This window comes from Eublepharis macularius, chromosome 8, assembly GCF_028583425.1.
Source record: "Eublepharis macularius isolate TG4126 chromosome 8, MPM_Emac_v1.0, whole genome shotgun sequence".
Taxonomy (NCBI): Eukaryota; Metazoa; Chordata; class Lepidosauria; order Squamata; family Eublepharidae; genus Eublepharis; species Eublepharis macularius.
Window position 1 is genome coordinate 45,715,042 of NC_072797.1, and position 16,231 is coordinate 45,731,272.

Below are 16,231 nucleotides of genomic sequence, written 5' to 3' on the forward strand. Positions count from 1 at the left end.
GGAGGAAAATGAGGATTTATGGGGTCTGGCCTCGGAACTATTGGCGACACCCACGAGGGCAACTACAGAAGAGGTAAAAAGCACCATTTTGGAAGTCCGTCGGGCTTCTTCAAAATATGCAACGAAGCGTCAGCTGCCTCGCGAGATCATCATCGATTTTTCATCTAAGAGGATCCGAGACACTATCCTATACAACTCATACAATGCGGATCTGGACTTTCTGGGTAATAAAGTTAAGATACTGAAGGACGTCCCATTTTTAGTTCGGAAAAGAAGATTTAAGTATAAAAAGTTCGCAGCTCTTCTGAGGGGACGTGGAATAAAGTATAAATGGCTATTTCCGGAAGGTATCTGGTTTAGTTACAAAGATCAAGCTTACAAGATAATATCAGAAGATCAACTAAGGGACTTTGAGGACAAAAATCAAGAATTTCAGCAAGACACCAAGCAAGAAGAAAAGGATTTGAAGTCTGAAGGGGGGGGAGGGAACGAGCACTGTGGTTGCAGTTGCTCAGAGAGAACTGCGTCCGAGGTCCAGGGGGGGGGGAGGAAGACTTAATTTGGATTGTAATCTGTATTTTGCAAGGTCAACCACTCCATCAATATCTTACAAAGTTTTAATTTTTTAATAATGGCAGTATGAAGGGAAAGCATTATTTGTAGTGTAGTGTTGTTATATGTTGCTGGTTTTTTTTCTTTCCTTCCCCTGCCCCCCTTCTTTTCCTCTGTATTGTTAGTTAATGTAGGTAATAAAAAAATAAAAATTTTCAAAAAAAGAAAAAGAAAGAAAAACAGTGGTGAAAGTGGAATAGATTTGAGGGATTTTCGGGAGATAATTACCTGTCCAGAGAGTAGAGCAGTCCATGGAAGAAGAGGGCTTCAAATGTCCAGTGTTCTTGACCAGGAGAGAGAGTCTTAGGGAAAGTGACCCTAAGGTTTCAGTGCTCGGATCTAAGAAAATGTGTACTATTTTAATGGGGCAAGAGCCCTGGTTCTTATAGGGTAAAAAGTGTCCTGAGGCTGGGGAGCCCCCTCAGCCACTGGGACAAAGACCATAAAGGTCATCTCCTGGGAATGACAAAGGTTTGAGTACCTTTGATTAATGTTGCCAGGGTGTGCTAAAAGAAACGCATATTGTTCTCCTGGTGCTTCGCAAAGAAGCAGTTTGCTAATGAACATCCCTTGGGCTAAGTTGATGGATTTAGATTGTGATCTCATGTTCTCAGAGAGAAATTAGAAACGTATCAGAGCAGATTGATGACTCTCAATCTTAGGATAGGATTCAATCATGGAAGGCAGGATATCGGAATGTGCTAAGTGGGGTGACTCAGTGAGAACCTTCCTTGTCATAGCTGCACGTCTTCAGCTGGAGGGGCTGTAAACCAATCACACCTAGTCCTCAGCATTTGCATGAACATTCCATTCATGATTAAAAGAGCCCCATGGCGCAGAGTGGTAAGCTGCATTACTGCAGCCCAAGCTCTGCTCATGACCTGAGTTTGATCCTGGCAGAAGCTGGGTTCATGTAGCCAGCTCAAGCCTTCCATCCTTCTGTGGTCAGTAAAATGAGTACTCAATTTCCTGGGGGTAAAGTGTAGATGACTGGGGAAGGCAATGGCAAACCACCCCATAACAAAAAGTCTGCCAAGAAAATGTCATAATGCAATGTCCCCCCATGGGTCAGTAATGATTTGGTGCTTGCTCAGGGGACTACATTTACCTTTCCATTCATGACTACTCTCCCAGGCAAGACTCGGCTGGCAGGAATTTCTCTGATGCAGATCAAGCTGCATTCATTCAGGGGCTCTGAGATTTTTAGATCATAGGCTGTATTAAACATGGTGGAGGCCGGGGTTGACTGCTCACAAGACTAGAGGCATTATTTATTTATTTATTTATTTTGACTTATATCTCACCCTCTCCACGAATGGGCTCAGGGCGGCTCACATCACCATTAAAACACAATAAATTAATAGTCAACTTTAAAAACAGATTTAAAAACTTATATTAAAATACTCCTGTGCTATTGTACATAGGCTACTTTGGATACTAATAAAAGACCTGCATATGTCATAGCTGTAGGTAAAATGCATAGCCGAGGGCAGTCATAGAAGAGGTAGCAATCTTAGATAGGATAAGGGGGGACACCCGCTGGTCCTCAACCAAAGGCCTGGTGGAACATCTCTGGTTTACAGGCCCTGCGGAACTGTAATAGGTCCTGCAGGGCCTGGATCTCCAGCAGGAGAGTGTTCCACCAGGCTGGGACTAGGGCAGAAAAAGCCCTGGCCTTGGTGGAGGCCAGCTGGATGTCCCTCAGGCCAGGGACCACCAGGAGTTGTTTATCTGCGGAGCGGAGCGCCCTGCAAGGGACGTAATGGGAGAGGCGGTCCTGCAGGTATGCTGGTCCCAGTCCATGGAGAGCTTTAAACACCAAGGTTAACACCTTGAACTGGATCCGGAACTCAACTGGAAGCCAGTGCAGCTGGCACAGCACAGGATGGATACGTGCTTGAACAGGTGTTCCTATAAGAACGCGTGCTGCTGCATTCTGGACCAGCTGCAGCTTCCGGATCAGGCCCAAGGGCAGCCCAGTGTAGAGTGAGTAATCTAGCACTGCATTGCATTGCATGGATTACTGTGGCCAGATCCTGAGATGAGAGATAGGGTGCCAGTTGCCTGGCCTGTCGAAGGTGAAAAAAGGCAGACCTGGCAACGGTCGTGAACTGGGCCTCCATTGAAAGTGTGGCATCCAAAGTCACACCCAGGCTTCTCACCATCAATGAAGGCTTCAGTTGTACCCTGCTGAGGGCTGGGAGCTGGGTCCCCAACCCAATTGCTCCATGACCCAGACACAGAACCTCCATCTTCAGCATCCCCTGAGTTTGAGCCTAGACTTTCAGAGGGAATGCAACCATGTCCAAACAAACTTTTCCTATATCAGCTTTATGTCCAATCCACAGCACTTCCATGTTGTCTGGATTTACTAATACCTATAGGTATCTATTTGCGTGGGTTGGTATATTGATGGAATCAGGGCTAGCATTTCATAATCTCACCAATTTCTCTCCTACTGAAATTACTCTGTGATTTGCTTTGCTTTTTCACACTAGCTTGCATTGTAATTTTATTTACTTTCATCAATATACATTAGTCCAGTAAAATACATCTTGACCTTCTCTATATTTTGACCTGTGTTTTTAACTCAAATAATCCCTAAACTTGCAAAATGTTGCCAATGCTCATTGTTTGCTTTGCATTGACAGTAGCCAGTGTTAAATTACTTATATTATGTTTCTAGATGGCAGGAATCCATAATAGTTTCAGATTAATATTTTTTTAAAAAATCAGGCATAAGAGAGGGTATGGGCAGAGTTTGCTTTTGTAGCAAAGATTGGCAAACCACAGTGAATAAATTAATGAGGGATTAAGAGTTGGCACAGAACGTTAGCAAATATAAAGTTCCTTCACCAGACATGCTGTAGGCAGGTTAGTAGCCAGCATTACCCCCTAGACATCCCCTGTAGTTGGATGGAAGCATTTCACTGTAAAGTTTTTGCAGATGGAGATAATAAAACAATGGTAAAGTCCTTTAACTCAACATCTGAGTCAAGCAGGAACCATTTATATGCTTCACTCCCCTTCCCCCATGCCTCACAAATGCTGATGTGTGATATCTTAATCCATTAGGTTGGAGAGGAAATAAATGAAAATGACTTGCTGGGGTATTTTTCTAGATATATAGGACAAAAGGCAGTTTCTTTTGGATACCTGATAAAAATAAATTGGCACTTTCTTAGATAAACACACCAGAAGTATCTCCCACGCTCTTGACCGCTACATCAAACTGGCTCTCACCAAGCTGAATGAATTCTTTTTATCTGTGTTCACTGTGGAAAGTGTGAGGCATGTACCCATACCAGAACCACTATTTTGGTAAGAGAGTCTGAAGAACCAATTGAAGTTGAGGTGGTGAGAGATGAAGTTCTGCAGCTACTGAGCAAATTAAAAACCACCAAGTCTCTGAGTCTGGTTGGCACACACCCTAACAGAACAGGTTGATCTCCTATTCAGTATATGAAACTTTAACTAAAATCAGTCTCTGTACTGCAGAGACTGATTTTAGAGAGTAGCAAATGTTACACAGTTATTTAAATTGGGGTCCAGGGGAACTGGGAAATTATAGGCCAGTTAGCCTAACAGTAGGAATAAATGGATAGTTGTCATGATGGAGGGAAGTGAGCAGTGGGGTTCCACAAAAATAAGTGTTTGGACTAGTACTATTTAATTTGTTCACAAATGATCTAGAATTGGAGTGATTAGTGTGGCCATGTTTGCGAATGATACCAATTTATTCAGGATAGTGAAAACCAAGATGGACTGATTTAGAATCTTTTTAAATTGGGCACCAACATGGCAAATGAAGTTCAGTTTAGGTAAATGTAAGGTGATGTACAGTGGAACAACCCCCCCCCCTCCCTCAACTTTTAGTATATCCTAATGGGCTCTGAACTGGCTGAGACTGAGCTGGAAAAAGATCTTGAAGTTGTAGTGGATAGTTTGATGAAAATATTGATGGTGTGTGGCAGTTGGAAAGAAGCAAGTTCTGTGCTAGGGATTATTGGAAAAGATATTTAAAATAAAATGCTAATATCCTAATGTATTGTAATATATTGATGTGTAGTGTGGCCTAAGGTTGCCAGCCTCCAGGTGCGGGCTGGAGAGCTCCTTGAATTACAACTGATTTCCAGGCCATAGAGATCAGTTCCCCTGGAGAAAATGGCTGCTTTGGAGGGTGGACTCTTTGGCAATATAACCTGCTGAGAACCCTCCCCTCCCCCAAGCCCACCCTCTCCAATCTCCACCCCCCCTCCTAAATCTCCAGGAATTTCCAAACCTGGAGCTGGTAACTGAAGTGTGGCCTCATTTGGAACACTGTAAACAGTTCTAGTCACTGAATCTCAAAAAGGATATTGTAGAGTTTGAAAGAGTACAGAAGAGGGCCACAAAGATGATTAAGGGGCTGGGGTACTTTTCCTATGAGAAAAGACTAGAAAAGTCTGAGACTTTTCAGTTTAGAGGAAACAAAACTATGGGTTTATAAAATTATGCTGGGGAAGAGAAAGTGGATAAAGAGAGATTCTTCTCCCTCTTCCATAATACATGTGTTCAAAGACACCCAATGAAACAATATATTTATGATGAGACTGTAAAGATTTCAAGTAAATGCATGTATGTGTCTTAAGGGGTCATAACTTGGACAAAAGAAAATACTTCTTGAATCAGTGAGTGATTAAATTTTCTAGCAAATGTAGTGATGGCACAGATGGCTTTAAAGGGGATTAGCAGATTTGGTCCCTCTGTGGCTACAACCATGGTGATGAAAGAGAACTTCTTGATGCAGTAATCCTCTGAATGCCAGTTCTGGGAGGCAACATCAGCCTCTATGTCCAGTTTGTTGGCCCTCCAAGATATCTGGATGGCCATTTTGTGAAATGGGATGCTGGACTGGACTGACCATGGGTGTGATCCAGCAGATCTCTTCTTACCTTTTTATGAGATGCAGAATAAAAATCTGCCCAAGGGAAATGAAACCAGAAAGCAAAGTGCTAGAATCTTCAGAAGGCTACTACTCATATTCAAATATTGGAACCAATTTTGGTTGGTTTAGGACACTTTTTTGATATTTCTGAATCTTGGCATTGTTGGAATTTTAATTAGTAACTTCCCAGCTGCACATCTGTACTAATGTTATGAACAGAAGACAACTTGAGGATAAAGAACTATTAGAATATATATCCCACAAATTTAAACTAATCCATTTCCCTGAATTCCAAAAGTAATTTTGAAAACTGATTCAAGAGGTCTTAACTGGTGTATATGCTATCATTAAACCGTCTTTCAGTATTTTGTGGAATGTCAGCTATAGCTCATCATAGAAAAGCTTTGGGACTGGTGAAGAAAGTGGCTTTTATGTTTTGCTGAAACTTTCACAATATTGTATTTGTCCTCTAAAATTTTAATGGATTTCTGAAAATATTCCCTGTATTCCAGATCTACCTATTCTTACCCTCTTGAGCTCTACCTAATAGCAGGAAGTGGAGTTGCCTGTATTTTGTTTTAAATCCCTGCAGCTTGTCTTTTGCTTGTTCACAAATCTGATTTTTTTCTCCTTTACAGTTAAAGTGGAAAAAAGCCCCCCAGTGAAAGGTTCCCTTGCTGGAAGAGCTGTTCTTCCTTGTTTCTTCTCAACCTTGCCTACGCTGCCCCCAAGCTACCACAATACAAGTGAATTTCTTCGGATCAAATGGTCAAAGGTTGAGCAGGATAAAGGTGGAAAAGATCTAAGAGAATCCACAGTTTTGGTGGCCCAGAATGGAAATATCAAGATAGGACAAGGCTATAAAGGGAGAGTGTCAGTTCCAAGCCATCCAGAAGACATTGGTGATGCATCATTGACTATGGTGAAATTGCGGGCAAGTGATGCTGGAGTTTACCGTTGTGATGTCATGTATGGAATTGAAGATACTCAAGACATCATCTCACTGGCTGTTGATGGTAAGATTCTGTTTTATTTTGATATTTAAAACACACGCGTTCACATATGCACATGTATATATATCCTGTTGAAGATGCCTAATGTAAAGGCTCTGTACTCTTTGATCTTCCTTTCCAAGAGACTTTCTGCCTCCTTCCATTCCTTTTAAACAGAGAAGTAGTTAATTGTTATAGTTCAAAGGATCCCCATGTTTTCACTTAAGAAGAACTCTGTTCTCAATATGGCTAAGTTAATTCTTCCATTCCTTAGAGCTCCTGTATAGACTAGAACTGTCACCATTTTTCCTTCCAGCTCTGCTATAATGCTGTTAATTTTTCTGTTGTGGTTAAAAAGTTAGGAGTAGTTAAGTCTGGGGGGCAGGGACATGCTTAGGAGGGAGAGCATTGGCAAAAGAGAAATGAAATGCACTTTCTGCTGCCATTAGTTATATACAGAGATATCCAGAGCACACAAGGTGTGCTACATCAAAAGTACCTTCTCTTGTGGCAACCCCAGTTATTACTCTGTTTCCATTTTGCAGTGAAAATACACAGGAATCAGAATTGTGTTATATCATATAAACCAGAAACTTTGCTCCATTCACAAGAATGCAATTATGGTATTTGCACACACAAAGAAGATAGGCCTCTTTCATAATAGTATTGGGGAAGTATTACTAGACATGGGCACGAACAGAAAAAAACCCAAACATGGTGTTCGTTGTTCATTGCCATTCATGAACAATGAACAACGAAAATTGACGAACATGACCTGTTCACAAACATATTCGTTGTTCGTGGGGGACAGCAGGCTCTCCTCCAGCCATCAAGATCCCTACCACACCACTCCCAGAAACCCTACCTGAGCAGGCAGCAGGAAACGTACCAATAATAAATAATAGCTTGGCCTCAGAGCCTGGCAGCAGCCATGGAACCTGAAGGGGTAGATCCCTATCCCACCACACACAAAGAAAATTCAAGCTCCAATGCACTCTCCCTGTCTCTCTCTCAAAATGCCAACAGCAACTGTCTCTCCCTCTCCACTGTCTGCAAAACCAGAGCTGGGAGCCCCCCTCCCTCCTGCTCTTTGCTTCCTTGTAACAAATTTGGAGCTCGACACTTGAAAGGAAGACCTTCTATCAAGCTAAATTGGGCTTAGATTGGGGTTTCTAGGGCAACAGCAGGAGTTCAGACAGAGTTCAGGCAGTCCCTGCCTCCGGTTGCCAAGGGAATTGATTGCAGGTGCCAGATTGTCTGGCTTGACAAACAGCAATGAACAGCAACGAACGAGGCTTGCAACGACCACCTGTTCGTTTAGAATGGGGCCTCATGAACAGCTTGTTCGTGAACAGCTGATTGGGCTGTTCGTGGCTTTTTTTAGTTTGTATTGCTGTTTGTGCCCATCTCTAAGTATTACTAATGGTAAATGTTTAATATAACGTTTCTCAATTTCATGAAAATGGTGGAAAAGCGATCGTACTTTAATTCAATAAAATGTGCTTTTCTATTTTCTTTGCATTTCTATCCACCTTGAGTGGAAAAGGTAGATGTAACAAAATAATGAAAGAAATATATTTGCAAATGATTCATGGATGCATTTTGTACACAGAAAGGTAACATCACACAGTCTACCTTTATCACTGTCATTTTATTTTATTTTATATGATCAGAACAACTCAAAACGTTGTTTCTGGTATGTTATCATGATGAAAATGAAATAGCTTACGCGTGTGGATCGTCATGATGGTGGCAAGCATACAGCAAAATGACAGACTGCATTAGTGAGTTTCTTAACTCACAGGTGTATTCATGTTGTAAACCAAAAGGAGGAACCAAAGATTCATATGAACTCCTCAAAAGAAAATTGACACCTCCTGTTACAAAGCAATATTATATTACATAATAATTATATTAATATTTTAGCTTAAAATAGAGACAATGCACATTCATCTCTTGCCTACATTGCTGAACTTTGGGCTGATTTTGCATCCCAAAAGGAAATACCGTATCTATCTCATTACAATAATAGGGGAAAGATTGCTGACCACAAATATTTAAGAAGCATTTATTTGGATTCCAAAAATTATGAAATTGGCTAAAACATTTTAATGGCCTCAGGGGGAACCCTATTAGCAATATCTGTGGGATTTCACTGGCAGACACAGATCTATGTCAGCAGCAAGGCTGTTCATGTACTCAGCATCAGTATGGTACCATTATGTGCATAATATATCCTCATTGTTGCAAATGTGTATTCTTTTTTCATGGATGTATCTTGTTGTTGTTGTTGTTGTTGTTATTAATTACATTTCTAACGCGCCCTTCCCACAAGCGGGCTCAGGGCTAGGTACAACAATTATAAAAATACGATATAAAAACAACGGTTCATATAATAAAATCAGCAATTAAACAGATATTAACTGTCCCAAGATGGGGTCAATTCCAGGTACCTGGCTGTAATATTGACACAGTTCAGAATGTCTCTGCATCATAAGAACACACACACACACACACATGTGCACATATACACATGAGCTAAAGAAATGTGGATTGGGAAGGCAAAGATAGTATTTTGCTATCAAGTTATTGTATCTTGATCTTATGAAGATTCTGGCTTGTATTTACTGGAGTATTTCTGCAGATGGCAGAAACTCTACCTGGAGGGCATGACTTTCTCACACAAACCCTGCTATGATTCCCAACGCCCCCCCCCCCCATCATGCACCTCATTAGAAACCAGCTTTCCAGTGGATCCAACCCACTGTATTTACATTTGGACACTTTGGGGAGACTGTTCATGGCTCATCTGCATGTTATTCAATAGCAAATTGCAAGAATTAAGTCTGAACAGAGAAATAGAGGCCTTCCATTTCCATTCTTTTCATTAGGATGTGCATATGAGAACTTCCTGGTGGATACTGCCCATCTTCTTTACTAGTGGAGAACTTCAGCACAATCCACAAACAATATTTATTATTCAGATCAATGAAAACTGTACAGAAACATACTGATTTCTACAGAGGTTGTGCTGGACGTGTTTTGAGAGTAGCATGCCTACCAAGAGTGGTACCAAGAGACTCAAGGAGAACAGAAGTGCTCAACTCAAATCACACTGTGAGATACTTTGATTTTTTAAAAGTAATTCAACAAAGCCACACTACTACATCAAAGACAGGACCATTTTTGTTTCATGTTAACTCAATATTTTATTTTAATCCACTCTGATTATCCCAGAGTACATTATCTCTGTACCTATATCTGTTAAACCTTTTTCTTTCCCCATTGTGAAGGTCAGGGTCTTAAATGATGTTGAAATAGAGACAATGTGATGTGATGCCCAGCCAGTGTGGTCTCACTCTCTACCCCAGCCCTCCACCTGACAGACTTAACCCAAGTGGATTCTAAACACAATAAGTTCAGCATCCATGAGGAAAACAGAGAAAAACCATTAACATTTATTTATTCCCAGGGATAGATGAATAAGGTGGTTCAGAGAAGAGGATAGAAACTATTTACGTGTATCACAGACTTGCTGGGTACATTCAATTATAACATTACACTTGATAAATCTTAAGAGTGTCAAGAGCAGTTGCCCTGACCTGGATATCCAAGCAAGCCCAAGCTAGACAGTCTTGGTTAATAATTGTATAGGATATCTCCAAAGAAGATTAGGGTTGGTTTGCAGAGGCAGGCAATGGCAAACCACCTTTGTTAGTCTCTTCCCTTTAAAACCCCAGCAGAGGTCACAATACATTGGCTAAAACTTGATGGCACTTTCCACCTCCAAAGAGCAGTTAGTATCCAAGTTTATATTCTTGAGGTGAATGTTGGCCTTCCCTCAGTCTTCGGATTCTCACAGTGGCTGATTCCGCACACTTTGAATAATGCACTTTCAATGCACTTTATCAATCGTTTGAGTTGGATTTTTTGTTCCACACACAAAAAAATCCATTCTAAATGATCTATAAAGAGGATTGGAAGTGCATTATCCAATGTGTGTGGAATCAGCCAGTGTTAATGTCAAAAAACATAAATATTTCTGTAGATTCCCTCAGAAATTTCAGCTTTGAGATAACTGCTCTATTAAAAAAGACAGATCTTCTTCCAAAGTCTCCTGGATCCCTCTAATCTCTCTTCCTTTGAAGATTCAGAGCCTACCTGATTTGAGCTGACCATGTAATAGCTTTTCTGGTCTCAATCCCCCTCCCACTGGGCTCCTCCAGCCATTTGAGAGATCCTGATTGGCTGCTGGCTGTTCTGCTCACACACCAAACAGAACTAAAGGGAGTTGGTGTGTTTCAGAAAGTGTAAGGACCTTTACCCATCCATCACACTCACCCCATAGCTAGGGCTGCTGAGAACCACCATGCCCCCACCCCTAAGTAGTTTTCTCTGGGCTCCTCTTTATGCTATTCAGATTCAACCAAACACTGTAGGAGAACAGATCACATGAATTACCTGGCCTCAAGGTGACTGATGTCCCAAGAATTTTGTTGTCCCTCTTCTCAGCACTCTTTCCCGTAACTCATTTGTCTTCACTTGCTGCACTTTGTCTCACCTTACCTCTTTTCCCCCCTGTTTTTCTAACCCACAACTCTTTCTGTTACCCATCTTTTCTTTTTGTACCCTATACCATTTTGTATTTTATCATTATATGGTGATACCACCATGGATATCTCTGCACCCACTGCTCTTACGTTTTCTTTCCCTGCATCCCCTATTTTTCTTTTTAACTACACCACAGATAATTATACCTGACCTTTATTGTTCTCTTCTTCTCTCTCCATGGCACCATTATCTCCCAGATCCACCACCTCTGTTACCATCTTTTTTCCATCACCCCACAGATCTTGATTAATCCATCATCGTGATTAATGTTTGTTCAATATTTTAATACTTTTTATTTAATTTTACAAATATTTATACAAACAACAATTTGAACAACTTATTTTTATGATCAATTTCTTTTTTCCCCATACCCTATCTCTCACTTCTTCCTAAATATGGCAAGAGTCTATAAGGCATTCACTGTCCCAGTAATAAGATCCACTTTATACATCATACTAGAGCAGCCTGCATTTAATCACAAGTGAAGGTACATGGATCTACTATCTGATTACTGATTTTACAAAAGTATATTCAGGTACTGTAAAAACCATATTTTAAATGTACTCACATAAATGTACTCACATAAGGTCTTAAAAGCAGCTGGCTAATTCATATACATTTTTGAATTAAATAGCCATATTTTCAGAGCTGACATCAGTGTAACATTATTGCACTCAGTGGTAAAAGTTTTGGGGGGAAGGGGGGCTGATTGCAAAATTTGATTAGATTGGAACAGCTACACTGTGGTATTGGTTAGGCAGCTGGTCCAGGAGTTTGAAAAGCATTCAACAGCAGCACAGGTCCCATTCCATGTTTCTAAATTTTTGTGCCCTTCAGCACAAGCTTTTTTAGTGACATGTACAGAGTTTTTACTTCTTAAATTAAGGGAAACAATTAGCCAAATGGTTGCCAAAGAGTTTACCAGTCCTTGCCCTTATGCCTTTAACAGCTGCCTGATTGACAGACATTAGCAGGTGGCTTGTATACTACAGTCTATCTCCCATTCCATCATTAGAGGAGTCAGAGTATTCACTGAGTCCTCCTCCTTCTGCAGACTCCTACTTTGCCAGGGTCCTCACCAGGGGAAAAGTTCTAGAAGTAGGGTTACAGAAGGAGGGGGGAGTCAGGGAATCTGGCTCTGCTCCTGCATTTTGTAGGATACAAGTCACCAGATCTCCTTGCTTCATCTTCTGATTTCTGCAGAGCAAGCTGCTGTTAAAGGCACAGGAAGTGGCCAATAGTGTAATCCTATGCAGAGTTGATTTTAGTATCTAGCAATCTGATTTTCAGTGCCTCAGGTTGCTTCAACACAATACCACCTTGTGATTGTTTCTCTCTACTTAACAGTTCTTATTCTTTCAGCATATAAATTAATAAATCAGTCCTTAAAACCATAAGATATTTTTGGCAGGGGACGCAATTAAACCTAAGTGTGTAAAGGCTATCAGAGGAATCATAAATGTTCCACTGAAACCGTAAATTGATTAGCAGGCCACTGTAATATGTCAGTTTTATTAACTGAAACTTACTATCTATAGATACGTCAACAAAAAATTCTTTTTGAAAACCACCCAATCCTGAAAAACACAGTTCTGTGAATTTTCAAACGAGCCTCCTTCTCTATCTTTAAAGATTCCTTAAGACAGAAATAACTAAAGACTAATAACACGTGGTCTTGTCAATCAAGCAATAAATTTTTACTGTTTGAAGTAAAATTTAATTTCATTATCTGAAACTTTAAGTTTGCTCTATTCTGAGAACTCAGTGCAGGTTACAACATTTAAAAACTCAAAATATAAAAATGAGCTCTACAAACCTAAAATAGACCAGCAATATATAATCCCACTGAAGCATAACAAATTTAACTCAAAGTAAAACACTCCAATATCAGTTTTCCTTGAACTGTTCTTGGCTTTCCCTCTAGAAATTATATTAATCTAAATTTCTGCAGAGCAAGAAATCTAAATCTCTAGAAATTACATTAATCTAAATTTCAGCAAAACTATTATGCTACTGTAACTGGCTTCTGTGGTGAAACTCTTGGAACAAAGAGACATAATGAAAGGATAGACTTCAATGGGTGTTTCAAAGTGAATGAAGCTGAACAGCAGATTTTTCTGTGCATGCTTTCTTATTTAACCTCCAGCTGAAACCACAGAAGCTTCGGATTTTCAGTTGCTTTTGCATGGGGGGTGACCCCCCCCATTCTGCAATGATTGCTGCTGCAAATGCAAAAGACATTCAACACAAGGACAGTGCTTTACCCCCTTGTCTGCCAACACTCCCCCCCACAGGCTTTTCCTATTTTTTTTAAAGACTGCTGGCAGGGGTAAAAGGTGAGTGGCATGGGAAACGGCTCTGGATGTGGTGGTGGTGGTAGTGATGATGATGATGATGCAGAACCAGTTTGGTGTAATGGTTAAGAGTGGAAGGACTCTAATCTGGAGAACCGAGTTTGATTCTTTCTGCTCTGCTTGAAACCAGCTGGGTGATCTTGGGTCAGTCACAGCTCTCTCAGAGTTCTCTCAGCTCCACCCACCTCACCGGGTGATTGTTGTGAGGATAATAACAACACACTTTGTAAAACTGCTCTGAGTTTGGCATTAAGTTGTCCTGGTGGTATATAAGCTGAACATTAATAATTATCCCACTATATAAAAGGCAAGCCGTATTGGTGACAACTCACTTTTTATCCCTGCGCAGGTTCACTCTGGCCTACGTGAGTCTAAAGAGTTGTTGCCAATACGGCTTGCTTAGGAGGGAGCGGGAAGGGCCAGCGTGCCCCTCCCAAGGCTTTGCAGTGGCTGTGGAAAGGCTCGGGGCTACCACCTGGCATGCCAGCGGGGAGGGCTGTGCTCCTGCACCAGCCTCCTCAGGGTCTCTGGAAGGTTGTGCCACTGCAGCCACTGAGGCACCAGGTAGGCCCGCCACACCTACCCAGCCCTCCCCCTCCCCCCGAGTAGGCTGGGGTGTCATGACGGGCTATGCAGTGCTGCTGCTCTCTGTACTGGCCTGATTTCCACCTGCTTGAGGCTGAATTGGGCCAGTGCAGAGCACAGGAACACTGCCGAGGTGGTGTGATGGGCCCTTGAGTGCTCCTGTGCTCTGCACTGGCCCAATTTCCACCTGTTTGACGCTGAATTGGGCCAGTGCAGAGCTCATGAACACTGCCAGAGTGGCGCGATGGTCCTTGGAATGTTGCTGCACTTTGCACTGACCTGATTTTGCTTGTTTGAGGCTGAATTGGGCTGGTGCAGAGCGCAGGAATGCTGCCGAGGTGGTGCGATGGGCCCTTGAGTGCTCCTGTGCTCCACACTGGCCCAATTTCCACCCATTTGAGGCCAGATTGGGCTAGTGCAGAGCACAGGAACACTGCTGGGGCCATGCAATGGGCCCAGGAGTGCTCTTATGCTCTGCACTGGCCCAATTTCCACCTATTTGAGGTTGGATCAGGCAGTGTGAAGCTCAGGAACACTGCTGGAGTGGCGCTGATGGGCCCTGAATTCTCTCTTTTTTTAAAATAAACATTTTATTGAATGGGTTAAACATACATCTCATTAAAATCTACAATTTCATTACCCTTTAAATTCATGTATATGCCCCCATCCCTTCCCCCTCCCCCTTTCCCCCTTTTAACTTCCAACAGCACTAAAACCCCTTTATTTCTTATCATTACCTCTATTCACAATATAATCCCTATTACCAAAGGTAAAGTTCATATTCATTCTCCACAACTCTCAATAGTTCTCTAAAATCCACAGTTGTCCTTTCACGTCCTATTTATTTTCCAAATAATTTTTAAATTTTCTCCAGTCACTTAGAAATTCATTTGGATTCTGGTCTCTTAGTTTCCTTGTCATTTTGTCCATCTCTGCCATATATAACAGCTTTTGAATCCATTCCTCCACTTCTGGTATGGGCCCTGAATTCTCCTGCACTCTGCACTGTCCCGATTTTGGCCCATTTGAGGGCACATGCCCTCATAAGGCCCCACTAGAGCGCATTGTTTTGTTAAACACAACGGGCTTTATTGCTAGGAGTAGTAGTAGTAGTAGCAGTAGTAGTAGTAGTAGTAGTAGTAGTAGTATAACTGTGCTTATATATCACTCTTCTAGACAGATTAATGCCCCACTCGGAGCAGTGAACAAAGTCAGTATTATTATTATGTGAGGATCCTCCCTCACTGGCACCCTCTCCTGATGGCCTGCCATCCTACCAACTCTCCAGGCAGGTGTCCTCCGGCCTCAGATGGGCAGGGAAGGGGGTTGCACCACCTTGTTCCTTCTCCTGCCCTGGGAGTAGCAGCACGCTCCAGCTGTCTCTCCCTGCAAAATCCTCCCCGGCCTTCACAGGAACCTGAATTTAAAGGCCTCCCCTGGCCCCACCTCCCTGGCTCTGGCCCCAATCATCACCCCGTCTCCCTGACTGGCCCTGCTCCCAGCCTATCTGATAGGAGGGCTGGGTAGACTCTGTAGTCTTCTGGCTCCACCCCCTCCACCCCCACCTAGGGTGTGGCATTTGGTCTGCTCTCTGCCTGGCTCGCCCCTGCTGCTTCTGAACCTTCCCCAGTGGCTCCCTTGGCATCTTGGAGCCTGCGCCTGCCTGTCTTGTGCTGATGGCAACCTCCTGTGAGCCTGGATGAAATGTAGCCATCTGGGCAACTGCAGGAGACAGGTGAGTCTGCTGAGTGGCTGCAGGCTGTTCCCCAGAGTTGTGCCTGGGCGTCGGCTGCAACTGGCCTAAGGGTGGGAGAGGCCTGGAGGCCTGGAGGGGCTCCTGCAACTGAGGTACTGCCAGAGGCTGTGCTGCAGGACCTAAAGGGGGTGCCTGCTGCTGCAGGGCTGGTGGTGAGGGTGGACAAAAGGCCGGCGTCGCTGGACATATTATCACCACAATACAGCTTGGGGATCTGGGCCTGGGAGGAATGGCTTACCTAAGGCCACCTACTGAGCTCCTGGCAGTAGTGGAATTTTAACCAACAGAGTGCCAATTTACAACCCGACCACTCAACTACTATGTTGCAGCCACCAGATGTGCATGGGAAGATGTGGGAATCTGCATCTTCCCTTCTACACTTGCCCAATCTTGT

At 42.5% G+C, this 16,231-nt stretch overlaps 1 protein-coding gene across 1 annotated transcript in view; it reads left to right on the forward strand.

Moving 5' to 3' along the window:
- Positions 1–226: 226 nt before the first annotated feature.
- Positions 227–16,231, forward strand: part of VCAN (versican) — a gene marked incomplete at its 5' end in the record, with an annotated part of 158,903 nt that continues 142,898 nt past the window's right edge. Inside the window, 2 exons of the mRNA XM_054987095.1 lie at positions 227–250; positions 6,132–6,555. Of these exons, the coding sequence (XP_054843070.1) occupies positions 227–250; positions 6,132–6,555 (448 nt within the window). The remainder of the gene's footprint in view (positions 251–6,131; positions 6,556–16,231) is intronic.